The sequence below is a fragment of the Lygodium microphyllum genome, chromosome 7 (assembly GCF_053477565.2).
Source record: "Lygodium microphyllum isolate KBCC chromosome 7, Lygodium_microphyllum_v1.1.10, whole genome shotgun sequence".
Classification (NCBI taxonomy): domain Eukaryota; kingdom Viridiplantae; phylum Streptophyta; class Polypodiopsida; order Schizaeales; family Lygodiaceae; genus Lygodium; species Lygodium microphyllum.
This window is the reverse complement of record NC_141141.1, coordinates 87690792-87717689: the sequence shown is the minus strand read 5'-3', so window position 1 is coordinate 87717689 and position 26898 is coordinate 87690792. Positions and strand designations below refer to the sequence as shown.

At 42.1% G+C, this 26898-nt stretch overlaps 1 protein-coding gene across 1 annotated transcript; it reads left to right on the top strand.

Annotated features, from left to right (window-relative positions):
* The first annotated feature begins 208 nt into the window (after nt 1–208).
* LOC148033665 (Transport protein particle (TRAPP) component) lies at nt 209–18653 on the top strand. The gene is made up of 4 exons (XM_087681587.1): nt 209–613; nt 15700–15817; nt 15907–16141; nt 18236–18653. Exons 1-4 carry the CDS (start codon nt 417–419, stop codon nt 18262–18264), a joined length of 579 nt encoding a protein of 192 aa, XP_087537713.1. The 5' UTR covers nt 209–416; the 3' UTR covers nt 18265–18653.
* The last annotated feature ends 8245 nt before the right edge of the window (nt 18654–26898 follow it).

The following is a 26898-nucleotide window of genomic DNA, read 5'->3' as shown; positions in this document are numbered from 1 at the left end:
TGTTTTTGTTGCCTTGGGTGACCAAGGCAATGAGTAACTAGCTTGAGAAGGTGGCCAAAGAATGGGGTGGCAATGTCACTACTTTGCATCACCATTAGGCTAATGCCCTCGTGTGCTAGGGGCCCTCCTATGCGATGAGTGTGCTGATAGAAGACGCACCCTTGAAGAAGGTTCTCATCACTAACACCATCATCGAGGAAGATAACCCCTTTTAGAAGATAAAAAGTCTTTTGAGGCTTGACGAACTCGGAGATGAGAGAGAAGTGCGTCAGGTTTTTCACGCTTCACAAACTCGGGAGAGAGAGAGAAGTGCGTCAGGTTTGGGAAGAAGGTAGAAAAGTGACGGAGGTTTAACCAAGCTGGATCAGAAAGAAGTGCGTAAGGTTTGGGACCAAATCGTCTCAATTCCCAATTCCATGTTCGAGTTCCGGACCCAGAGCTCGGAAACCATGGCAGGACCCAGTACCCGAGAAGTGGCGGAGAGCTGTCTAGATTCTGTGACCATGGAGATGGTCTCCACATACTGTCGCCGCCTCCATCCTTCCAAACCCGAGCTCGCAGGTCGTCGCATCGAGGCCATCGGTTTCCAGGTCGGCCTGCAACTAGCCGAAAGGTCTCTTTATCCCACTTCTGTTTTCTCAGTATTCACGCATAAATCTCCATCGACGGGATTCATTGCATTGCACCCAGAAATGAAGGGATGTCTCATACACGACCTAACTATAGCTCATATTCGCATTGATGCAACTTTAGTGGGGGGGGTGGGGGGGTGTGCATCCGGCAATTTCAGCTTTCTGTCATTGTTGTGGCATATAAACCATAAAATTTTAACAAGCTTTTCATGAGCCCATGGTCATGGATTCGGTGGAAGCAAGTTTCATCCCAATAGTTGAGACTTAAGGTAAACACTGGGCCGTGGCTATGTTCAACTTCAGAACAGCCTGTGTTCGCCGAGTTTACATTCCTGACCAGCCATCAAAAAGGGGAAAAAAGGCTTCAGATCTGCATTAAAAGCAGACTGTTTTGACAGTACCTTGCCATTCCAGTAATCAGCAATCTTTCAGATTTCTTCTCTCAAACACTTTCTTACATACAAAATAGTTTCTCTCGCTACCTTCTCTCCACTCTAATACCTTCTCTTATCGCTATGGCTTCTCTCGACATGCCCTGTTTTGATGCACCAGCCATGAGGGAACCTCAACACATGGAGGATCTCCAATAGGCTTCTCCTGAACCCAAACACGTGCACTCACACCAGCCTGAAGAATCTTCTTTCATGATGTTTGATATAGACTCGTCTTGCATGGCGGCTTTGCAAGCTCAATTGAAAGACGTCCAATGACAGTTGGCCTAGCTGTATACTCCCTACTTTCCATTTGTTCTTGCAACCATGAGAAAGTTGCCTTTTCAATTCCAACCTGATTCCTTTAAAGGGAAGAAGAAGGAATGTGACAAGACCAACATTGATTGATGGTTAGCCAAACGGACAGGCTTATTTTGATATATATTAGTTTGATGATATTCAATGTATTGAATATGCACAGATTATGTTGCAGGGGAAGGTGTATGCTTGGTGGATGAGGCTATCCCCAAGCCAGGGACGTGGGCGAATTTTCACTCTGTATTTTTGGAAGCGATTTGTGATCAATGATCAAATTGCAAATCTTGCAAGTTGTTTGAGAAGACCCTAGATGTATATTCATAGGAAGTTAAGGACCTTCTTCACAAAACAAAGGTCTTGGAGAATCTGTAGGTGCTACTCTACATGTGCTCTCTTTGGGTTGCCGCCAGATTGCTAGAATGAGGTGCTCTACAGCCGTCTGTATTTTGTAGAGATGTCTACGGCTATGCCAAAAATTTTGGCAAAACTTTGGTTGGGAGGAGTCAAAGAAAACCTCTACCCGAGCAATATCCTATCAATTGTCTTTAGAGTTGTATAAGAAAAAGGATGGTAAGCGCAAAGTAACTTGTAGTGAGGATTGCTTTGGAGGTTGTTGTTGGGTTTGTGCTCATAGAGGAGTGTGTGCGATCCACAGTAGGACACTGGGGCACTTTTTTACTCCCCTTATGAGAGGTTTTTTCCCCCCAGTTACATGATTTTTTGTTTTACGTGTTTATGTTATATAGTTCAGTCACTTACCGTGCTTTATATCTTTTGGGTGTGAACACACCTTAACGACCCTAAGGTCTAAGGGTTGTACTTTGTACTTTCACTTACACTTGGAAATTGCATCAGGTATCGTGTTGTGCCTTCACTCTCACTCACTCTGTACAGTGTACTGTGTACTCTCGGCTGAGAGCTTCCATCTCTAATCTCACATTTGGTATCAGAGCACAGGCTCGAGACGGTCTAGCTTTCCACTCAAGGCTTGTCAGTCTTTGTCTTTAGCTTGTCAAGGTGTAGACTTGCCACCTTGCAGGCTCGCCAATCTGTAGCTCTTAGACCAGTTGTTGCAGCCTCCCCACCGGTGCCGGCTCCGTTCACTAGTTGCAATGCTGCTCCTATGTTCATGTGTGCCACCACCAATGGCCAGCGCCGCTAGCATGTTGCTTAGAGTGCTGTCGCCACCTACACCATGCATTGCCACTTGCTCTTGCGTTGCCACCTATTCCTGTACCGCTGCTTGCTCCTCCTCGCCCACCTGTCTTTTGGCCAGCGCCACTGTCCCTATCCACTAGGCTTGCCAGCATCTTACTGCTCCTCCAAGCCATCAACATCCTCCCGCCCTAGCAAGTTGCCAACACAGAAGGAAAAATGAGACATTGATCTATTTTTTACTAAAAAATCTGAACTACTGCAAGCTTCTTAGTTGTTACAAGCTATTGCAAAGGAGGGTATTGTAAATGCCAACTAGAGATTGTGTGGTGCTAGGCATCCTCTTATAAGGGCTTTGTAGGTATACCATGCCGTTGATGCACCTATATAGGGAGAAGTAGTCATTCAAGCCTTGCTTGGGATGTGCCTCTACATGTGATTCCCTATGCTCAATGGTGAACCCTCATACGTGGTGTCACGAGGGTGTAGTCTTGAGATGTGTCTTAATGCTATATCTTTCTATATTATGAATATAAAGGATTCCTTATTGATATATCTTGGGTGCCTTTCCGCTGTGCCATTTTTGTACTTCATGACAGGTTATGACTTGAATTCTCGTGAAGGTTCGTTATACTTGGTATTAGAGTAACTCTAGCACGGAATATACTATAGCTCGAGAGGGGAGCATGCTCATGCATGCGGAGATCCTACCATAACACGTCATGCAATATGACGCAATGATCCTAATACAACATGACTTTTTAACATGACACGACATGGCGGAATGCGCCATGTTGAGATGTCCCCTTGGGCATGATATTGAAAATTGCAAGAGAACATGCTGTGCCAATAAAGTTAAGACGGATCCATGGTGTAATAGGGACACACGGCATACCATTCAAATGTCTTGGAGAGAGTTGAAGCTATGGAAGGACACTTTCTTTGAAGAGGAGAATGACTATGTCAGTGGCCCAAAATCACATATAAGAAGTGTTAAGAAATACCCTAACACAGAAACATAAATAGAAACCATACGACAAAGCACAGACTGATAAAAGAACACAGTGAATAAATGAAGTGATATAACTATTGAATAATATGATGCTCATGTAGCAAACACACTATGCAGTGAATGAATACTGAACCTTGTTGAACTCTTGTATCTCAAGGATCAGGGCAGGGGTAATGAGCTGGAGAGTGTGTTGTACTCCGAACGGATTCCGAATCTCAGCAAGGCAGCCTTGAATGTCGAACACTAGCAAACACAGCAGTGAGAAGATGGATCTGATGCAGACGGTAGTGAAGAGAGAGAAAGACTAAAAACGTAGGCAGTAGGTAAAAGAAAGACTAAAAACGCAGGTAGGATAGCCTGTAGGAGAGAGAAAGACTAAAAACGTAGGCAGGACAGCCTGTAGGAGAGAGAAGTACTGAAAACGTAGGTAGCAGGACTGTGATGACGTGGCAGGCTGTACGGCAATAGGTTTGCACAGGAACAACAGTCGCCTGACTGAAATCAGCTCCAAACTGCGTAAAGAGGGCTGGAAATCAAGCGCCAATTGATGGAGACAGCAATGGGCAGCTTCGGCTGAGATGTCCTCCGCGAACGGGGTGTGGGCAGCAAGTTGAAACACTTGAAATTTGCAAAAGCGAGATTAAGGAAAGAGTGGAGCGCTGACTGCCAATTTATAGAAAATTAGGGTTCTAGATCCTCTTTCACTTAACTCTCTCGATCCTCTCTCCACTTTAGGGTTTTGGCTAAAATAAGCCTAAAATAAGCATGTTTTGGGGCTATTTAAGTGGCTAAGTGCATTTATTCGCACAACACCCCCTCTTAGGCTCAAAATAGGGCTAGAAAAGTAGGCCAACCTAAATTTTGATTTACCCCAAGGTGCCCCACCCCAAAGTAGCCAGGGCATTAGACAAAGGGTGCGCGTCGGCTACCTAGTGGCCTACCAAGACTATAGAGGCGATGATTATCTTACCAAGGGAGCCCAAGTAATCACCCCAGAGAAGCCAGGGCATTGGACCAAGGGTGCTCGTCGGCTGCCCAAGGGCCTACCAAGTCCTACAAAGGCGGATGGATACAACAATGGACTGTGTTTGTTTTGTTTTTTTTTTGGAAAAGTGTTTTGAAAATACATAAGGAATATAGGAGAAGCGGCCGATTAAGTGACAGATAGGAAAGGATAAAGAGAGTTTTAAACCCAAGTCATTCACAAAACTAGCAAGCCAATCCCTCACACTGACTAGGATAAGTGCCTAAGGAGGATAAATGTGTGTGTGTGTGTGTGCCAAACATGTGGCGAATATATGTAGAGGCAAAAAAGATGATGTGGCCTTAGCAAGACAAGCAAAGCAAGCAAGCAAGCAAGGGTAGGGAAACTGCTTTTTAGGAGAACTGCCATGAGTTATGCCACGACTATGGTGGATCCTAGAGTCGACCACTCCAAAAGACCGAAGAGAGATAAATGCGCATAGATGCATGTTTACATGAACAGAATGCTAATGGATGGCGTAATGCAAAGGGAGATGCAAGATTACATACTCATGTAATATGCTATGCAACGGTGCCACTAGGACAGTGTCCTCGCAGGGAAATTGTTCACTTGTCCAAGTGCCCTTTTACAATCATGCCATCTTGACAGTGTGGATGAAGTTACAAATGTCCATAATACAATACAAAAGAATAAATGAATGTAATGTCTAAAAAATGTAAGCGTCATCACTGTCACTATCAAGAGTAGAAGCCGCCCCCTCTCAAACTAGAAGGGAAATTAAGAGGGAAGCACCCTCTCCTTGTCAAGCTGAAGAAGTAGGGGAGGGTGTACCCAAGCCGATCCTAGGTAGCAGGTACTGAAGAACTGGCCGGTTAATCGCTTTGGTCAAAATGTTTGCAAAATTACTTGATAAAGGCACAAACTCTAGACGAATAGTGCCTAGCTCAACCTGCTCTTTGAAAAAGTGAAAGTGGACTTTCACATGTCATGTCCGTGGTGTGATGATCGGATTGCCCGCAAGGGCAATGACACTCTAGTTGTCGCAGTAGACAATTGTGGGAGAGTCACATGATAAATGAAGTGTCGCTAGTAGACTCCTCAGACAGATGGCCTTGGTGGTGCCATCAAAGAGAGCCCGGTACTCAGCCTTGGCTGTGGAAGCTGCCATCGTCTCCTGCTTACGGCTGGACCAAGAAATGGGAGCCGTGCCCAAGGTAAAGAGGTAGCCGCCATGGGAATGCCGGGTGCCCGGATCTCCTGCCCAATCAGAATCAATGTACCCCTGCAAACATAAACCAGAACCATATGTTAGGCCATAAGAAAAAGTACACCGCAAATTACGCAACACACGAAGACATGCAGTCCAATGTGGCATCCTAGATGCTGTGAAATATTGACTGAGTATGCTAACTAAGTAAGCTAAATCTGGCCTAGTGTGAATTAACCAAAGAAGTTTTCCTACGACAGAGCGATAGGTATGGTCATCAAAGGGCTGCCCTAGGGTATCCTTCGACAAGTGGACAGTAGGATCAAGAGCCGTGGCCACTGGCCGTGTCTGATCTGTAGTGTATTGGTCCACGAGCTGAAGTGTATACTTCTGCCGTGACACAAAAATACAGCCCCCAAAACGAACTACCTCCATCCCCAAAAAATAGGACAACAAACCAAGGTCTGTCATTTCAAATGTAGCTTGAAGCTTAGCCTTAATTTGTGCTATGGTAGCAGAATCTGAACTTGTGATGAGTAAGTCATCAACGTATAGCAAGATATAGCTAATCCCCTCTGCAGTAGATCGAACATATAAGTTTGGGTCATAAGGGGTAGAATGGTATCCATGAGTCTATAAGAACTCATCTATCCTATGGAACCAAGACCACGGCACTTGCTTCAGTCCATAAAGAGCCTTATGCAAGCGGAATACCTTATTCCTCAGATTGCCAGAAGGAAAGCCCGGTGGTTGCTCCACATAGACCTCCTCCTCGAGAAAATCATTTAGGAATGTGCTCTTGACATCCATCTGATGTATCGGCCAACCGTGGTGAGCGGCTAGCGCGAGTAGCAACTGAAAGAAAGTCAACCGTGCAGTAGGGGCAAAGGTCTCTTCATAATCGATGCCATGCTTTTGTTAAAACCCTTGCACTAAAAGGCAAGCCTTGTACTTGTCTAAAGTTCCATCAGCTTTTAGCTTAGTCCTAAAAATCCACTTTGTCGCGATGACTTTCCTGTGGCTCGGACGATCTTCCAATGTCCAAGTTGCATTTCGGTCATTACTCTCGAGCTCCTTCTTCATGGTCGCTTGCCATTGAGGGTGCTGAAGAGTCCCCTGCCATGTATCTGGCTCAGAATGTGCTATGTAATCAATTGTAAACAATGACGCAAATGATGCTTGAGGAGCAAGCTGGGCAGATCTTCTAGATCCCTCTAAAGTGGAATCTAGTGTGAATCCCGCAAGGTCTGCTGGTACCAGTGAGGTAATGGGTCTCGCAAAGGGGGCCTAGGAACTGAAGAATCTGTGGGAAGATCAGGACCAGGAAGCAGACCAGGCTCAGTAGGCACGATCTCCGATGATGTGAACCAGGCTCAGTAGGCACGATCTCCGATGATGTGGAAGAAGGAATCGGATCGGAATTCGATGCAGAAGATTGCACAATATCCCTCTCGTCAAAGACGACATCTCGTCTAACGTTCACCTTGTTTGTTCGAGGATCGAACAAACGATAGGCTTTCGCCCCAAAGGAATATTCCACAAAAATAATAATTTCAGCTCGGGGAGTGAGCTTTCCTATCTTGTCGTCAGGCGTGTGTGTGTATGCACGACCCCCAAAGACTCTTAAGTGGGAAATAACAGGCCGAGAGCCAAAGAATGCCTCATACAGGGTCTTTTGAGAAAGAGCCGCAGTCGGGTATGGGTTAAGGATGTATACTGAAGTGTTAACACCCTCGACCCAAAGGCACTCAGGAAGCTTTCCTATCTTGTCGTCAGGCGTGTGTGTGTACGCACGACCCCCAAAGACTCTTAAGTGGGAAATAACAGGCCGAGAGCCAAAGAATGCCTCATACAGGGTCTTTTGAGAAAGAGCCGCAGTCGAGTATGGGTTAAGGATGTATACTGAAGTGTTAACACCCTCGACCCAAAGGCACTCAGGAAGCTCTGCTGAGAACTGCATAGAGCGTGCCATTTCCATGACTGTTCAGTTCCTACGCTCTACAACTCCATTCTGAGAAGGGGAGTTGGTAGAGGTGAGGTGGCAAGAAATGCTATGCTCCTATAGAAACTCGGAGAACTCGTGGGAGTTAAACTCACCACTGCTATCACTCCTTATGCAACCGACACGACGATCAGTCTGGTTATGAACCAACAACACCCAAGCAGAAAAGTACGTAAAAGCATTGGATTTATGCTTGAGGAAGTACACCCACAAGTATCTAGAATGATCATCCACTATAAAAAAGAAGTACAGTGCGCCATTCAAGGCAGCAGTGGATGTCGGCCCACAAAGATCAACATGAATCAATCTAAGAGGCGCCACAGCTCTACAAGAGGACTGCTAAGGAAATGGGGTACGGTGCTGTTTCTCGAGCTGACAAGCTTTACAGACATCTCGAGCGAGCTTCAAGAGTGGAAGACTCTCAACCAGGTCACGGCGTGACAACTCATAAAGTGAGTCATAACCAAGATGCCCTAAGCGAAAATGCCAAAGACGCTCATTGTTCGTAGGCTCCCGAGAGATGGCTAAGGCCTAGAAGCTATGGAACTCGGAGCCCTCAGCTATCGGCTTGGTCAAAAAGTGTGTCATGTGGTATAGGCCATTAGGCTGTTTCTCACTACGAGCAATCACTAAACCAGTCAGAGAGTCAAGCATCTCGACTGTGGTCGCTGTAAAGAAAACAACTCGCCCCAACCGACAAAGCTGCTGAACAGATAACAAGTTCACCCCAAGCTGAGGAACATGATATACATTGTCCAACGTAGCCAGACTGGACCCTTATCAGTGGCAACACTGGCGCAACCTTGTGCTTGAATCTTGACCGAGGAGTTGTTTCCCACGCAGACCCACTCAGCTGCAGGGGCTTGGGTACGGAAGATGTCCTCTATAGGAGTCATGTGATGTGTAGCTCCACTGTCCACAATCCAAATAGGAGCTGAAGTGCTTGGCTGTGTCGAGTGGGTCTCTGGGGTAACCTCGTCGGAACTCATAGATATGGATGAGACTCGCATCTGATGTCTCTATGGAGACGATGTGGGCCTCTGCCGACCAGTCAGACAAGCCCTTTGGAGTTGGGAACGTTGTCGACTGAGATAGCTGTGTGGTGGCAGTGTGAGTCTGACCTTTAAACTGTTCCTTGCCATCACTCTACCTCCCTTGCAGGGGGTTGCCTGACTGAGGGACAGGGGTCTGAGACTTAGGTTTTGGTGTTGTGTCTCTTGCCCTTGATCGACACTCGTTGTTAAAATGGCCAGCCTTTTGAGAATGTTGACAATACCTATTCTTTTTAGGTACATTCTACCACCCAGGTTTGAGAGATTGGGATGTTCCTTGTGATTCCCCGGATTGATTTTGCTTTTGATTTTGATTTTGATTTTGAGTTTGAGTGGAGGTTTGGTTTTGTTTTCCCTTTCCTTGTTGCCCTTTCTGAGAATGAGCAACAAGAGCCCCCTCTGAAGAGGAATTCATATGAAACTAATCGAACAACCATGCGTAATGCAACAGCTGACATTCAAATTCATAGAATGTAGGCATGGTAAGTTTTGAAAATATGCCTTCCACAAAATTGAAGTATTTTCTAGGGAGTTTGTTTAGGAATAATGTGACCTAATAGTCAAAGGACTTAGGAGTCCCTGTAGTAGAGAATTCAGCGTGGAGACGCCGAAACTCAGCCAATTTGGCTTTCAAGTCATCCCGGTCAGTGATTTTGAAAAGTTGAAGCTCATAGTCAAGATTAATACAACGGGTGCTATCCCGAGCCGCATAGGGGTCGGTCAAGTGTGTCCATTGCTCTGACGCTAAGTCAAAATGCTAAAGCTGAGAATGAAACCAAGCATTAAGCCCTGCATGAACTCAACAATAGTGAAGGCATTCCTAGCCTTCCATGAGCGGACAACCTCGTATGGAACAAGTGCGGGATCGGGTTGGGGTTCCAACCCCTGCACAAGATCCCATAGTTTCTGGGAGTCAAGGACATGTCTTATCAAGTTCGACTAAGTAGTAAAGTTTGACCCTTTAAAACGAGTCTTGTCATTAAATGCATGCTTGGCAGAAGACGAGCTAGAACCATGAGGTGTCGAGTAGGTAGGGTAAGATGGATGTGGGGGATAAGATTGTGAAGGGTAAGATGGTGGAGATGGATGTGTTTGATAAGGAGGGGGAAAAGATGGGTAGACAGAAGTAGGTTGTGAGTGTCCAATGAGTGCCGATTGAGGCGCATGCATTGGAACATGAATGTTTCCATAACGTGCCAGTGTATGTGAAGCCACTGGGACACGGAAGCCCTGTCCAAAGTGAGGCTAGGGCACAACAGTATGACCAGAAGATCCACCAGGGAAAGCCATGGAGGCAAACTATGGAGTCAATTGATCCACTCTCGGGAGAGATTGAAGGGGATACCCAGGCTGCAATGATCCTGAAGTGTGTGTGAAGTAGGTGGAACACCACCCGACAGAGGTAAGGATGAGGTCCTAAAGGATGTACCTATGTTTCCATAACCCCCTGGTGTGATGTGCAGTGCGACATAAGGTGTCTGCGGATGAATGTGGTGGGATAGGTGGGTTTTGAAAATGAGGTGTATGAGGTGCAGATGCATTTTGTTCATTTTTATCACTTAATGATTGGAAATGAAAATGTGAAGATGATGATGCACCATGCATGAAGAAAAAGAAACACCAAATTCATTCTGATGTTGGAAGTAGACTGAAAAGAAGGAAGGTTAGAAGAAGAGGTACTTGGCTTTTTCTTATAATCCCCACGACGTGTGCTAACATACAAGAATTGATCCTCAAGAGGACCTTTTCCGTAGTCAACAGACTGTACACTTGCTTCCACATGATCTCTACGAGAATATTGCAAAACAGAAGAAGTAAAAGAAGAAGGCACAAAAGATAAATCTAACGTACCTTGCGCCGGAGTGGATGAAATAAAGGAACATACTCCAGGTCTTGTTTTCCAACAGGGGGGCCCATCCCTGATAGAGGTCTTGACGGCCCTGCAACATCATCAGACTTAAGCGCAAAATCTGAAGAGAGAGATTCATGCATACCTTCATTTAGGAGATTTTCTTGAAGGGCAATCCTTCGATTGAGCTCCTCAATCTTCTTTCGTCTAAAGCTACAATCAGTTTATATTCTTCAGAGATGAGCTTGCCTAGGTGTTCTTCCATGTAATCAGAAGTGTCATCCACCATGTCAAAACTTCGTGGAGCAAGCTGATCAATCCACTCTTTCTCGGCGGTTCTCGGCATAGTTGGTCTTGGAGACTGAATCGGTGTTGTTGTCTTCGAAGTCATTTGAACCTATTGTTGTTCTTGGTTCTTGTGTAGAGCTTTCAAATCAAAGGCCTAGGTTTCTCAGAGAATACCGGGCTTTGATACCATGTTAAGACATACCCTAACACAGAAACATAAACGAAAACCGTACGACAAGGCACAGACTGATAAAAGAACACAATTAGGGTTAGGATAACTTAGAGACAATGAACACAGTGAATAAATGAAGTGATAGAACTATTGAATAATACGATGCTCATGCAGCAAACACACTATGCAGTGAATGAATATTGAACCTCTAACTCCTGTATCTCAAGGATCAGGGCAGGGGTAATGAGCTGGAGAGTGTGTCGTACTCCGAACGGCGGATCTCGAATCGCAGCAAGGCAGCCTCGGATGTCGAACACCAGTAAACGCAGCAGTGAGAAGATGGATCTGATGCAAACAGTAGTGAGAAGAGAGAAAGACTATAAACGCAAGTAGCAGGTGAGAGAAAGACTAAAAACGCGGGCAGAACAGCCTGCAGGAGAGAGAATGACTAAAAACGTAGGCAGCAGGATTGTGATGACGTGGTAGGCTATACGGCAGCAGGTCTGCACAGGATTAGCAGTCGCTTGACTGAAATCAGCTCCAAACTGCGTGAAGAGGGCTGGAAATCAGGCGCCAACTGATGGAGACAGCAATAGACAACTTCGGCTGAGATGTCCTCTACGAACGGGGTGTGGGTAGCAAGCTAAAACACCTAAAATCTGCAAAAACGAGATTAAGGAAAGAATGGAGAATTGGTTGCCAATTTATAGAAAATTAGGGTTCTAGATCCTCTCCCACTTAACTCTCTCGATCCGCTCGCCATTTTAGGGTTTTGGCTAAAATAAGTATATTTTGGGGTTGTTTAAGTGGCTAAGTGCATTTCTAAGCACAACAAGAAGGAGTTGCGGTTCAAATTGATCAAGCAGACAAAGAAGACCATCAAACCACTGGAGAAGACCCACAAAAGAATAAATATGTTGCGCAACTTGGAAGAGAAGGTTGAAGAGCTAGAAGAAGACTTGGAGGAGGTTGACTACCAACTGCTCATGGTGAGAGAGAGAGCAGGCTATGGCAAGTGAAGATGGCTCGAGACCTCAACACTGAGCTACAAGGAGAAATTATGCTGAGGTGGGACCAGAAGACTGACTTTGGATCTGAAGAAGCAAAGGATTGGGCCGAATCATACTTGAAGTAGATGAGAGTCAAAAGAATCCAAGAGCTGAAGAATAGAGTGAGGCTAGCCAAAGAATAGAAGAGCCAAGTAAAGAAGAAGCATATGATAGAAGAAGAAGAATTTTGGTCAGATGAAGCTGAAGAAGAAGACAAGGGAGGGGATGAGCTTAGCCCAAAGCTTGGAACACCTTGTCCCTAACAAGGAGTTGACTAATACTACCTTGCCCACTATCCTAAAGACTTCTACCACGACATCTACCACAAAGATCAATATCTCTACAACGACTATTCTCCTGAAGAAGATAGGTACTTCTACCTCGAAGATTTCCCATCGAGTACCGCTTGGAAGGAGATTACCTCTGTATGGACTATCCCTATTCCGAAGAATGTCAACCCGAAGGTGGTCAGAAGAAGAAAAAAAGATAGAATACTATGTGAAGGGAGAAGGATGGAGAATGGAAGTGAGTTCAATGGTAGATGGAGTTAGGTTACAAAAAAGAAGATGAAGATAGGTGGACATGTCAAAAGGATGAGCCCTTGTATCCACAGGTTGCAGCCCAGTTCAAAGAAGAACCGGTCTTAGAAGAAATAGAGTTTGAGAAGGGGGAGGATGAGCTCAATCCTAATCTTGAAACACCTTTGCCCGTTGAGATTGAGGGTGAGGCCAAGATGGTGCCCTCTTGTGAGACACATGATGCCTTTGATAAAGATGACGAGAGAGTAGATGAGGAGACAGACTTAGAAGATGAAAATGGAAGGGTGAAAGCATCTTGGGTAGGGCATCCGTTGCATGGAGCTAACACTTCAAAATTAGAAGAGGAGTTAGGAAAAGAAGAAGAGAAAAAGAAAGAGTTAGAAGAAAAAGATGAAGAAAAGGGAGAGGATGAGCTTAGCCCATATCTTGAAATACCTCTACCCCAACAAGCTAAAGAAGAAGAGAAGGGCGAGGATGAGCTCAGCTTAGATCTTGGAACACCACGACCTTGACAACCAACCAACCCCACAAAGCTCAATGATGATAGGTTAGAAAGAGAGTTGAAGGAGAGAATCATGAGAATATGGAATGAGATAGAAGAAGACGATAGGAAAGGAGGAGAAAAAGACTTGTTAGATGAAACCATAGAGAAGATCAAGGAAAAGATAAGACAAGAAAAGAGATAGAAGAACAAGTAGAGCTAGCTAGGAAGAAGCTAGAAGAGAAAGAAAAGATAGAGCAAGATAAGAAGAAGCAAGTAGAAGAAAGTTAGGAAGAAGAATGAGCAAGTTGAAAGAGGCGGAGGCGTGCCAACTTAGAAGAAAGAGTGTGGAGAGCTAGAAAGCCAAAGGAAGAAGATAGGCTAGAACATGGAGAACAAGAAAAGTCAAGGCCAACCAAGAAAAGATAGAAGATGAGTTGGACTCATGTAAGAAAGAGAAGGAAGAAGAGGAACTAAAGATATAGATCTAGACGATGAAGGCCAAAAAGAAGAAGGAAAGATAGAGAAAAAAGAGGATGAGAATGAGAAGAAGAAGGCGGCGAAACCAAATACCAAGAAATGGAGGCAAGCCACTAGAGCCAGGGTGACAAGTGAGAATGAGGATGCCTCCAAAAACCCCCAAGCTTAACTCATGGCTAAGAATAAAGCAAACCTAGCTTTCTACCCAAGGTCACATTCTATTTCAACCAACTCGGATCAAAGTAGGAACTGAGTGCACTTCAACAATGGAGTTATTGCCTATGCCTTTGAGCTTGAAGAGGCAAACCCTTATGAGCTTGGATAGAATGAGTTAGAGGATGAAGCCTCAAAGAAGGGAGAGTATGAGGGAGTGCTTGCAATATAGTTCGACCAAGGTAACTTAGTTTCATGGAAGGGAACTTTGCTAGTTAAGCCTTGGAGAATCCTCCAACTCACTCTTAAGGTGAATGTCTTTGGACTATGGAACCCGTTAGGACCAAACTCAATACTGGTAAAGATTGAGATCTTGGCATTCAGACTGTAAGCAGTGCAAGGAGATGACATCCTGATCCTATGGATCCGTGACACTCCAAACATGGGCGTCACTCGATCCTATGGATTCGTGACACACCAAGCACTCCAAACATGGGCATCACCTCAATAATTTCATTGATATCTCTACGTCTGCAACCGCAAATCAGGTCTAAGTGTGATGACTTAGTCGATACCCTGTAAAGAACTTCAACTCCAAATGAAGCTAAAAAGAGCCAAAGAGGTGCCATGCACCAAGACCGCACCTTTCATGTGAAAAGGCAAGTTGAACCAACCAGTTTGTCTAGTTCAAGGCAAGCAAGAAAGATCTAGCAAAGAGGCCAAGGAAAACAGCCCTAGTACTCAACTTGGAGATGCGGGCAAAGCGTCTTGGCAAATGAACCAAGAGGCTCCAATCTCCAAGGACCAAGGCAAAGGCAAGAAGAAAGGAAGGAAGTGCACTAGGAGCAACCCAATGGACTGCCTCCCTTAAGGTGTGGCACAACATGGCACCAACAGAGCCACCACACCTTGATCCCAACAGTGTGACAAGTTGGGATCGTGCCTACAAAGCTTGGCATGCAAAGAAGTAAGAGCCAAGCCAAATAAAGTTTGGACTATGAAGCCTCCACTCCTCAAATGTAATTGAGTCGAGAGTGGACTGGAATGGAAAAAGAATAAAAACTGAGTCTAGATGGGCACCCTGGTCAACTTGATAGAAAAAGTTATGTTCAAACCCCCAAATCATAGTGTGGTAGACGTTGACCAGCTTGGTAGAAAAGGCTGAATTAAGACCTTGCTAATGAGTCATGTCCTAGATCGACAAACATTGACCAGCTTGATAGAATGAGCTGTGTTAAGACCTCAGAATGAGTCAAGAAAACCACCCTTAGATTGCTTAGGATAGCAATCCATTAAGCGGGGGTGAATGTAAGGGCCTTGTAGGTATACCATGGTGTTGTCTACATATGCACCTCTATAGGGAGTCGTAGTCACTGAAGCCTTGCTTGGGATGTGCTTCTACATGTGATTCCCTATGCTCAGTGGTGAACACTCACATGTGCAGCGTCACGAGGGTATAGTCTTGAGATGCGCCTCAATGTTGTATCTTTCTATATTATGAATAGAAAGGATTCCTTATTCATATATCTTCAGTGCCTTTTCAATGTGCTATTTCTGTGCCTCATGACAGGTTATGACTCGAAGTCCTGTGAAGGTTCGACACCCCCCCCCCCCCCCCCCCTCCAAAAAAAAAAAGAAAGAAAAAAGAAAAAGAAAAAGAGAAAGAAAAACCCATCCACGCGACCCCACCACCCACCTGCCAAGGACAATAAAAAAGAAACCCCAAATTAGTTCTCTATCTATATTTGTTGCTTTCATTGGGCAGTTACATTTGGTTTGTTTTTTATGCTTTCACGTCAAACTGTGAAAATGGCTTGCTTCTTGTGTCGCACTTTTCAATATTATCTTCCCTATCAATGTAATGTACATGCATGAATTCCTTTCATCTTAGCAGGTATACCAAAGAGCGACCCAGATTTGGGGATCATCTTGAAGCCATTAAGTTCATCTGCAAGGATTTCTGGTCAGAAATTTTCAAGAAACAGGTTGACAACTTGAAGACAAATCATCGAGTAAGCTGTACATGGGTCTGGGTTGAAATAATAAAATGTAAGCTAAATCTCCAAAATGTGACAATTAACATTTTTTTTTTTTTTTGCAGGGTGTATTTGTGTTGCAGGATAATCGTTTTCGTTGGCTTACTCGTATTTCCTTGGACTCTCCAACACAGATTGGGGATGGAGTTTCATTAGAGAATGTGCTTACGAACAACACTGTCATGACGGCAAGAGCAGCTGGCCAATATTTATACTTCCCATGTGGTCTGATTCGTGGTGCATTAACAAACCTTGGAGTGCCTTGTGATGTTAATGCTGAGGTTGCCAGTCTTCCGGCATGTAAGCCCTTAGTTTTTTCAATCATTTGAAAGCATGATTGTATTGCTGAATATAGTTAACATTTTGTTTGTGTCATACTAGCGGTGCTTGTCTTATTTTCGTTTTGTAGGACTGTAAAGCAAAGGAAAGAAAAAAGAAACTAAGATGGTCAAGGGGAAAATTATAGTTGTGAGTCAAAATAATGTGATATGCATGTGAACATATGCTAGGGTTTGCATGGAGAAAACACAGAATGTAGAAACACAACTAAAACATGATAACTCAGATAAAAACACAAAAGAGTCAGAGCATGTAATGGCTGATGGAGATCCCCAGGAGCAGGGCAGCAGCAGTGTGAGCAGACCTGCAACAAACACACAGCTGTACCAGCACCTATTTGATCAGAGTGGCAGCAGGGATGGGCAGATCTGAGGCTGCAGACTGTCATGGAATATCTGTGGCACAAGAAGTAGCTGCAGACTGTTGCCTAGCAGCAGAGGCTGTAAACACAAGCAGCAAAGTGTTAGCAAGATTGTCAACTCATGTGTGAGTCAGTGCATGCTAGTTAGGGTTGGGCACACTTATCATTATTTTAGGCATTTTATGTGTGATTTATTTGTTGTATTTTATGCTTAAATGCTGACCGACCAGCTGCCATATTGGCCTATTTTATGCCTATATTTAGTGGGGCCTATAGTCATCATCATTCTTGAGGTGGTCTTGAGAGAGGAGCCGATGCCAGTGCCCATGCAGCCAGTGACTCAATGTTGTACGCAATTGTCTCATGTTTGGTATATGGATTCCATTTCCCGAGCACATCTTTGAGTTCTCTTCTTTTGCAGCGTTCTTTTGTTTTCTTTCTCTTTTGTCTTGAGCTCAGTAGTTTATTTTAGCACATGTCTGTGCTTCCATTGCTGCACCACTTCTGACATGGTATTAGATTGCAGGATCTAGACTCCTGTTGTATGTTTCTCTGCTGATTATAGACCGTCTACACCCCTGCTTGACATGGCGACTGCTCCCTGCTCAAATTGACTTGTGATTGTGTTTTAACACCTAGTGCCTGTACAGTAGCCTGTGTCAACATTTAATTGCTGTGTTTTCAGCACTTACTGCTCCCTAAGGCTGGGCAATTGCATCTGTTGACATCTGACTCTGTTTCTTGGCTGTTTCCTGAGCGCAACAAACAAACCACCATGTCAATTACAAAGGATGTTGAGGAGCTGAGGAAGGGCTGAAAACAGGAAAATACAACAGCCCAAAGTTGACTAAGCCTTGATGAGTATACTGGCAGTAGGATGGCAGCCGATGACAGTGGGCAGGAGCAGGCCATACAGAGGTATACATGACCTAAACAGACGAAACGTGCTAGGGATCCAAAGACATGGGCTGGTCTGAAAACATGGGAAACTATCCACAAACTGACTAAATTGGACCAAAATGTCCCAAGTGACCACTATTGGGCAGAGTCGCCAATGTTCCTCACTTGATATACTATAGGGCTTTCAAGCAACAGATAACCGTGATTCCTAACACATGGACACTAGACACCTAAGTGACCATGAGTGGACAGAGCCTCTAATGCCCCTCGTTGATTTAGTAGAGGGCCTGCAAGCAGTGGAATAACCATGACTGCTGCAAGCCCTTCCCTAGTAGCCCTAGTCAGTTGTACCTTATCAATGTACAAGGTAAATCTGGGTTAGGAGAACTTACTCTGCTATTCTCTGACATTGTAGAGTTCTTGTGTGCGTTCTCTCTGCCTCTACCTGTGCACAACAAGGATTTGCAGTTCATGGCAGGATTTTTGGTTTTGTGCAATCTACTTTCCCCATCATTCGGAGACACGCCCCCGGCTCTCAGGTTTAATCTCTACTACACAAAATATCAAAATATGTTACCTAATTTGAGCATTAATGTCTCTTTCAAAGTTGAGACATGTTTCTTGAAGGATTCTAACCTGGAAATTCCAATAGAACATCATTAAGGTATTTTATCACAGCTTGATGTTCTTGGTCACATCTTTAGTTTCTGTAATGATACTGGTTGTGTTCCTACCAAGTTAAGAAAAAAGAGTAATACTGCAAGCTAAACAATTTCTTAAAATTGATTTTACAGGTTCTTTTATTGTGCGGATCAAAGCATGAGGAGCTCGAACTGATCTATCCTAACATGAGTTTTCTTGCAGTCTAGAAACTGAACAAGAGAGATGAATTGTGTTTCTGAGGGTGAATGCAGGCAAAAGATGGCATGTTGTTCTAGTTGTACATCAAGCTCCTCGACTTTTATTGATTTTTGGAATGAGAGCATTGAAGCAGAAACTCTCTTCTTTGGTGATGCACACTTGTGTGAATGTGCCAAACCATCTAAACCATTTATGTCAAAGGTGGATCCAAGTAGGTTTATAAATTACATTGATGAAATTGCTACTTGTTATTCAGCAGGTACTAGTGATGCTACTTGTAATCAGGTCAATTGAGTTCCATTTTAGTGATTTGAATGAGGCATGCAAGTTTATTATCCAGTTTATAATTGAGATTGATTGAACATCTGACAATTTTAGTTGCCTGGTAGTGATGTCATTTTTAACCCTGGAACATTCTTGCAAGGTAGATCTTTTTATGTTTGCTGGTTGGGACAACTATGTGCTTTTTCACAGTTGACTCCTTTGTCAGAACATGTTCACCTGTGGTTATTGTTCTTGCTGTGTTTGTAGAACTCTAGCACCTTTTCCAAGAGGACTCCATTCACAACCCCTCCAACCTTGTGAGCAGGTTGCATCCATGGTGTACCAGCCCCCAAACCACTGGTCCTAACCTTTGAAAGGGATTTAAAAATGACTTTTGGTTATAAATATTTCTAGCTTTCCCTAGAAGTATGTTACTAAGTAACTACAACAAAAAATGCTCTCGAATATTGGAGAGTACAAACTTTGAATTGTTTGAGGTCTTGTCACTGTTGTCAGTGGCAGCTAACTCTGGTGTTAGACTTTTTGATAGTAAGAGAAGTATGCTTTCAACAAAAGCCAAATGATGCGTCTTGGTGAAAAGTTGGGTTATGTATAAACTCTGAAGTTGACCAAGTTGAAAATTGAGCCCGAGAAGGCACAATACTCCTCACAAAATTGAAGTGATGCCGCTTGATGAAAAGTTGGCTGTTTTAATGCATTCTCAAGTTGACAGAAAGGGCATCTTACTTGTCTTGCAGGCATGGAGAAGCACTAATAGTATGTTGCTGGTTTGGGAATTATCCTTAGAGTAAAGATGAAAACATAACAATAATAATGGCAGGAAACCCAAAAGGGCCAAAACCTATAGATCACATCCAAGAAATGCAAAGAATGAAAAAGGTCAGCCGTGTATGAGGAACGGCAATTCCACCAAAAGAATAGCTATAATGGCAAAAAGGTTATAATAAAGTCAAAAGAGCTTGCCAAAAGGGGGGGTTGAGATAGTGGGAAATAGTTGGATTACAGTTGAGTGATCTAACAAAAGGGTACAATGACTTAGATTGTGTTGAAACATTTGACCAACTAGTTTGCTTGAGGAAGTAGCTTGTTGCAATTTCGAGTTTCATTTGCATTTCTTGTCCAAAAGATTTGCTCAAAAGCTAGTAAAACTCTTATGTTTTCTCAAAGACGTTTGTTGAAGTTACCTAGTGCCCTAAGGATTTCACATTCTTTAGTTGCTTCATAATGAAAGGTATTAGGTGATGTATTTCTAGTGTACGGTTATTGGCCTAAGAACCACCCGTGATTACAAAAGACAAGGAAATGGATTGTACAATTGGAAAAGGTTTTGGAAGAGGAGGACCTAGAAGGTGGTAAAGGTAATGTAGACCTCCATTGATATTTGTAGTAGGTGGTTGGTACACTCCAATTGCAAGTGAGTGCTTTGCTTAACTATCACATTGTGATTATAAAGACAAAGGAATGCAGTGCACATGGTGAAAAAAATAAAATTTTGAAAAAAGAGCCTAGTAAGGAAATTGAACCCTCGTTACAAAAATGGACAACAACATTATAGCAAGATGGCCACTCATAAGTTACAAATGTACTTTGTTAAAGAAAGAAAGTTGTATGAACATTCTTTAGGATCCCTCAAAGGTGTATATGTTCATGCTAAAGGGGAGAAGACGAAGAAGAAGGACAGAAGGAAGAGTAATAGAGAACAACAAAAGGAAGAGGAAAGAGAGTGGAAGAAGAAGAAGAATCTAAGATACATTATTACTAGACCAGAAGCAAGAACTATGGCGTGCCTTTGGTGGACTAAAACTAGCCATCTCAATGGTTTGTCTCCTAGAATACTCTTCCACCTTGTTAATGGATGTGTGAGATTCACTTTGTGAGGATGAGAATGTGCATGCTTCTTGCATAGTGTGTGATTTGAAGATTGAGGTTTAGTGTGTTGAATTTGGAGTATACACTTGTATGGAAGATGCTATCAATGTTGTTGCATCATCTATCAACTAAGGATCACTATATTTCAAACTTGTAGAATCATCTATTGGTTGAGAATTACATACTTCTTTCTTTGAGGCCAGATATGGGTGATCATGATGCAAGATGGGGATAGGAAAGTGATTATATATAGTAATCATGGTCACATACTTCTTTCTTTGAGGCAAGATATGGGTGATCATGATGTAGGATGGGGGTAGGAAAGTGATTATATTTAGTAATCATGGTCACATCAATTACTTGCTTCACTTGCCATTTGCTTATTTGGAGGGATGTAGTTTCATTTTCTTCAACTTGCGAAATCCTACATCCATCTATTTGCATTTGTAACATGGGTTAGGGAAGGATACACAATGAACACACACTCACCCCATGCATGCAAGCATGTGCACATGTGCACACAACAATAACAAGAAATATTTGTAATAGTGTAGACTTGGAAGCTCATGTTGTACCTCACCTAAAAGTGTTTGCATGGAGTACAATAATGCAAAACAATGCCAATAAATGTTTCAATAATAAAGTGAGCACCAATTATAAAAATGTATTGATATTGCCATTGGGCTAACATGTGCTAGGTAACTTGGCACAAGTTTATATTAATTGATCAAACGAAGGTATTGCATATGCCAGCTTTATTAGCTTTGTGAGATAATGTTTATGGCAAATGACTATGCACTATGAAACCCTAAACAAAAAAGATTGAATCACATTTACTTTTGTTGTATTTGTGGCTAAGGGCAACTAGTAAAAACCTTTCCAAGTAAAAAATTTGGCTTTGGCAATGAATCTTAGTACAATATTGAGGATGAAGAGGGTTTCTTGAAGGATATAATGCACCATGTTCAAAGAAGTTCAAGCTGGAGTGATAAGGGGAAAAGGACTTGCCAAGCTTTATCATGTTTGTTAACATTCAAGGTAGCAACAAGGCAATCTGGAATTTGATTTCCATAAGGGTGCATAACATGCATTCAATTTCCCTACTTAAGCATTGCATTGGATCCAAAGATTCATACATTGGTCTAGTTTTTGAAAAATATCAACGAGAAAGCTACAAAGAGAAAAACATTTTATCAAGCCCTACAAGCATCTAGTGATTAGAAACTGGGGCAAAATACCATGACATTTGATAGGCAAGACAAAAAAGATTGAGTAGTAGACAATGCTTGCATGATGATTGATGCATATTAATCTATCATAGTATGGAACCATGGAAAGATTTAGTTAGCAAATTGAGAGTTGAAAAATTTGTGGATTGGCAATTAGCCATGCTAATACCAATTATATATGTGGGTTGCTATGATGCTCCTAAATAAAGTCAAAAGTATTTCTTCAATATGGGTCATATATAGTTCAATATAGCACACTTTTCCAAGTGGAACAGTGATGACAATAAAGCAAATGCATATATTTGTTACAACATGTGAAATATACAAACCAAGATTTATTTATCATATGCAAGTGGATATAAATAAATGTTTTGGTAGAATGCATTGGGATTTCATTGTGCACACATTCGTCAAATAGGGTATGGAGAGAATGCCACATGTTCAAGGATTCTATGAAAAACTTTCTCAAATATGGAGAATGATATGGTCAAAGTGTATTGCTTTGTAGTGACTACACAATTTGCATGATTTAATATACATTTGATCTTTTATCATGGCTAATTTGAGCTCTTATGCAATTGTTGTCACATACCCAATTAATGATCGTTTGTTGGGTGGGAAAATAAAATGAACGAAGGTCAACTTGAGTAAAAATGTTGTTATTGGAAACTTTCAAAATAGCAATATGTGTCCATTTCACTCATTATGCAAGCAACCACAATTTGCATACACTCTCTAGCTATTTGCATTTCTCTCTATGGGTTCACTATATGTATACCCTCTTCATCATGTTCTGCATTCAAGCCCTATTTATAAATACCCTTATTATCTGTGAAGTTTTCCTAAATAAAGCACACCCCTTTTCTATTCAATTTGTGAATAAACCCTTTATATAGCATCGTTTTGTATGTAAAAAAATGTGTAAAAATTGTATTTGAAAAATCCCTTATGTTGAACCCATTTGATATGCATATATATTGACCTTAGAGAATCCTGTAAGGGTAGAATCTCTAGCCACCATAGTGTCAATGGCAAGCAACCCTATCATCCAGACGACAAGGGAAGAAGCATCCAAGGACCCAAATTACCAATAGTTATAAGGAGATGTCCAAGTTAAGGAGCAATACCCTAAAGTAAGACTTAAATATTAAGACACCTCCACTGTAGATTCCCACAAGTCAAGATCTGAAGAAGATCCCATGACTTCCTATACACATACCTAGCTATGCCAAAACACTCAATGCCATAAGGAAGAGTTATCATTGGGAAGAGCTAAGGAGTGATGTAGTTAAGTACATCACCGACATAAGTTACCAATGAGTGAAAGCCAAGGGTGTCAAGATGCTAGCCAAGCGCCAACTGCTTGACATCCCTCAGATCAAGTGGAAATTCATTGATATGGATTTTGTAGTAGGATTACCTTCAGTTCAAGGAGGATATAACTCTACCTTCGTGATCATGGACATGCTAACAAAGGTTAGAGTACCTTCTCCTCGTCAAGACAAACTAGAAGGCCTCAAATCTTGTAAGGCTCTTTGGAAAGGAGATTTTTAGACTTCGTGGCTTATCAAAAAGGCTTGTCTTAGTGATCAAGATATTCACTATTCACTTCTTAATTTTGGAAGAGCCTATTTGAAGTCATTGGGAACCCATGTTAGTATAGCTTGCCACCCCTAAACTAATAGCTAGATAGAGTGGGCCAATCAAGTCATTGAAGATAATATATATTGAGGGCATCTTGCTATAGGGAGCCTAAACCATGGATGCATTATCTACACTTAATAGAATTTGCCTACAAATTCTTCTTAGCACCAAATCATCCAGATGACCCCCTTTCGAGCTTTGTATGGGCATGATTGTCTCATATTGCTCAACTTTTTTGATCCTACCCTAAAGGTGGAAGCCTCTAAGAAGATATTGGATGAAATAGATGAATAGATTAAAGCCATTAGACAAGATATTCAAATAACTAATGGTTGATAAAAGGCCGACACTGATCTAGGAAGGCAATAGTAGATTTGTAAAGGAGAATGCATGGTTTTGATCCGTGTCTCCCCAAGGAAGAGCTCACTGCCTTTGGGTGAATTCAAGAAGTTGAGCTCAATATATTGTGGGCCTTACAAGATCCTACATGTTGAGCATACAAGTTACATCTCCCTGAGTACTCAAAATTCCACAATGTATTTCATATTAGCTTGTTGAAAGCCTAATGATCAACAAGTTGTAATACTAAGGCGAGGAGTCCATGAGCTTCAGCCTCAAAGGATACTTCATGTAAAAGAGAGAATTCTTAGAAGTAGAACTCTTAGGAAATACCTTGTCCACTAGAAGGCCTATTAAAAAGAGGATTCCACTTGGATTGAGAAGGATACTTTATGTAAACACTATCCCCAATTTCTCTCGAGAAGAAGACATCTACATTCCCTTGAGGGGGAAATGATGTAATGTCCCATGCATGACAGTGAGCTAGAGACTAAGGTTTGAAAAGATTTGTTTAATACCAAAAGGAAAAAAGAGAAATGGAGCTATTGATTAAATTTGCCACCATCGATGGTAGCATATGCCTCAAAAGCTCTCTTATTTCCTTCACCGTCAGACGATTGGTGATTCAAAAATGAATTCATCACTCATTTGATACATGAATGGGAGGATGGTAGAGACACTTACGATCATGTGTACAAAAGTCCACCAAACCTGATGGATATATACTAGTCTCTATGCCTCTATGCTAAGGCTATAGATACTTTTTTTTAAAGGCCAATCATTTGATAAGCTAAACAATATGTGTGTGTGAGAGAGAGAGAGAGAGGTCGAAGGCAAGAAGATCATCAAAGCTTTGGAAGAGGACTCGAATACCCTCTCAGCACCTTACTTGTCATCCCCTTTAAGCACATTGCCATCATCTACTCAATTGGTCGATTTTCCTTTGCCCCCCTCCATCCTCAATATCCTTAAGGTATATTAAGCTTCCACCTTCCAAAATTCGTAAGAAATCACATACTACTCCTTCCTATCAACCACATATAGCTTCAAAGGTCTAATCTTTCCCTTGGCCAAGGTATCCCCTTGTGTTGGAGTTTCGACACATCGGTCTCTCTTTTTCTTGCTTGAACCTCCATAGCTCTTGCACTCTTCTTGCTTTCGCTTGTGCTTCTATCTTCCACTCACCTTTCAGGAGTAGGAATTTGAGGAGCTTCTTCATCATTTGCTTCAGCCTGGATTCAAAGCTTCAGCTCAAGGTTTCATGGTAGCACTACCTTCTTCTCCCCGATGTATGCATTGAGTTCTTTCATCTCCCAGCTTGCTTCAGCTTGCTCTCGGCTTGTTAAAGAGCTTCCCCAAGACCCTTGGAGCATTTACAAGTGATCATTGAACCCAACACACTCAGTCATCAGTGGAAACTAACAGCCACGCTATGTGATTTATGCATGTTGTGCTACCCCCTTTCTTGATTTGGCTCATCACTTCCACGTCCTACTTAAGCTCTCGACAATTGGCAAACACCTTGGCAATAATTTAGACATTGTTTGACTTGATCTCAAGCATCATTTGAGGTGTTCTTGATCAGCCATTGCTTCACTATTTTGTATAGACCTGCTATATACCATGTGGATAGCAAACAATGAGCTCATGGCTCCTACTCCCTTTCGTGTTTAACCACAAAAAGATATTAGATAACATTTGCACAACTAGGATTTGGGGTCCTATCAATGATAAGTATCCATTATGCATGTTTAATGCTTTGGTGATGCTATTTTGGGGCCCGAATGTTATGATTGTTTAAAGCTTGATTAACTCAATTTTGAAACCATTCTTTATCATATATTTTGATAGAATTATGTATTTCTAAAATATTGGAGTTTATTGGTGTAACAATAGTTTGGATAGTAAGCATACAGTGAGCTCCATGCTTTGAATGCATATTGTGTCTACATGGTATTTTGGATATGCTACATGTCTATAGTGATGTCTAGCATTGATGTATGAGCTCAGATATATTTATCACATGCTTTGGCACTTGGATTGGAGCTACATTTGATTTACTTTGGCTTTGTTTAATTACTTTAAGCTTTGATGTTTACTCACTTATAGGTATTGAAGCTTCATTGGACACTTATACTTGTGGATGTATATTTGATGTGCTTGGGCTTCTCGAATGCTTTGATGTATATGTCTTGACATTTTCTTGCTCACTTTGCATTCCAAACTTGCTTCCAATAGGAGACACTTGTACTTACTAGGCAGAGCTTGGTTCTTTGAGAGAGTGGGACTCTTGATTCATGTACGTGCTCTCTTGTATGCTATTGGGATGCAATTACTTCTGCTTGTGGGTTGCTTTGATTTCTTATGTTTTGGACACTAACACTTACCTCTATCAACAATTTTTCAATGATTTATACATGCATATTGGTTATGTACTAAGCACTAGTGCTCTTTGCTCAGTCAGTCATCCATTTGGCAGGTTTTTGCAGTTGCTCTTAAGATCTTCTATATGCATGATGTATATGCCAATGGGATGTATGGTTTATTGACACTTTGAGTTCATGATAATCTTTGGTGCCAGTGTTCTATACTCATTCACTGCTAGTTGCATTCTTTCTATTGTAGGTGCTACCCAGATATCCTTAGTAGTGAGAGCTTGCTTTCTTGGCTATTTTCCCATAATTGGATTGACATATACTACTATCTTTATTTCAGCATTGCTTTAATTACAAATTTCAACATTCTTTTTGAGAGTAGGCAATTTGTTTTTTCACACTCCTTTGATTACAGTTTGTGGACAATTGTATCCTCATTTGTTCCCACATCCTTTTGGATCAATTTTAGGGCTATCTTATTGAATTTATAGTAACCCTTACTCTTGTCATTTGTAGATGTTTATAATCATTATGGTAGGTTCATGAACCGGCGAATGCTATTTTCAATATTGAAAATATTAATGGCAATAACTTTCAATACTGGAAGATCCAGATATGGCAAGTCTTGATGTAGAAGAGGCAAGTCAAACCATTGAAGATAGAGGGCATAAAGCCTAAGCTTTATGATGCAAAGGATTGGGCATAACTTGATGAGCTATGCAAATCTACTATCATTCTTCCATTATCAACATAGGTGTATTTTAATGTCATTGATGGGCTTTATGATGCAAAGGATTGGGCATAACTTGATGAGCTATGCAAATCTACTATCATTCTTCCATTATCAACATAGGT

Coding starts and splice junctions, on each gene's coding strand:
- LOC148033665 (XM_087681587.1), top strand. CDS start 417: ATGTTCGAGTTCCGGACCCAGAGCTCGGAAACCATGGCAGGACCCAGT. Junction 614..15,699: donor GGCCTGCAACTAGCCGAAAG/GTCTCTTTATCC, acceptor TCATCTTAGCAG/GTATACCAAAGAGCGACCCA. Junction 15,818..15,906: donor ACTTGAAGACAAATCATCGA/GTAAGCTGTACA, acceptor TTTTTTTTGCAG/GGTGTATTTGTGTTGCAGGA.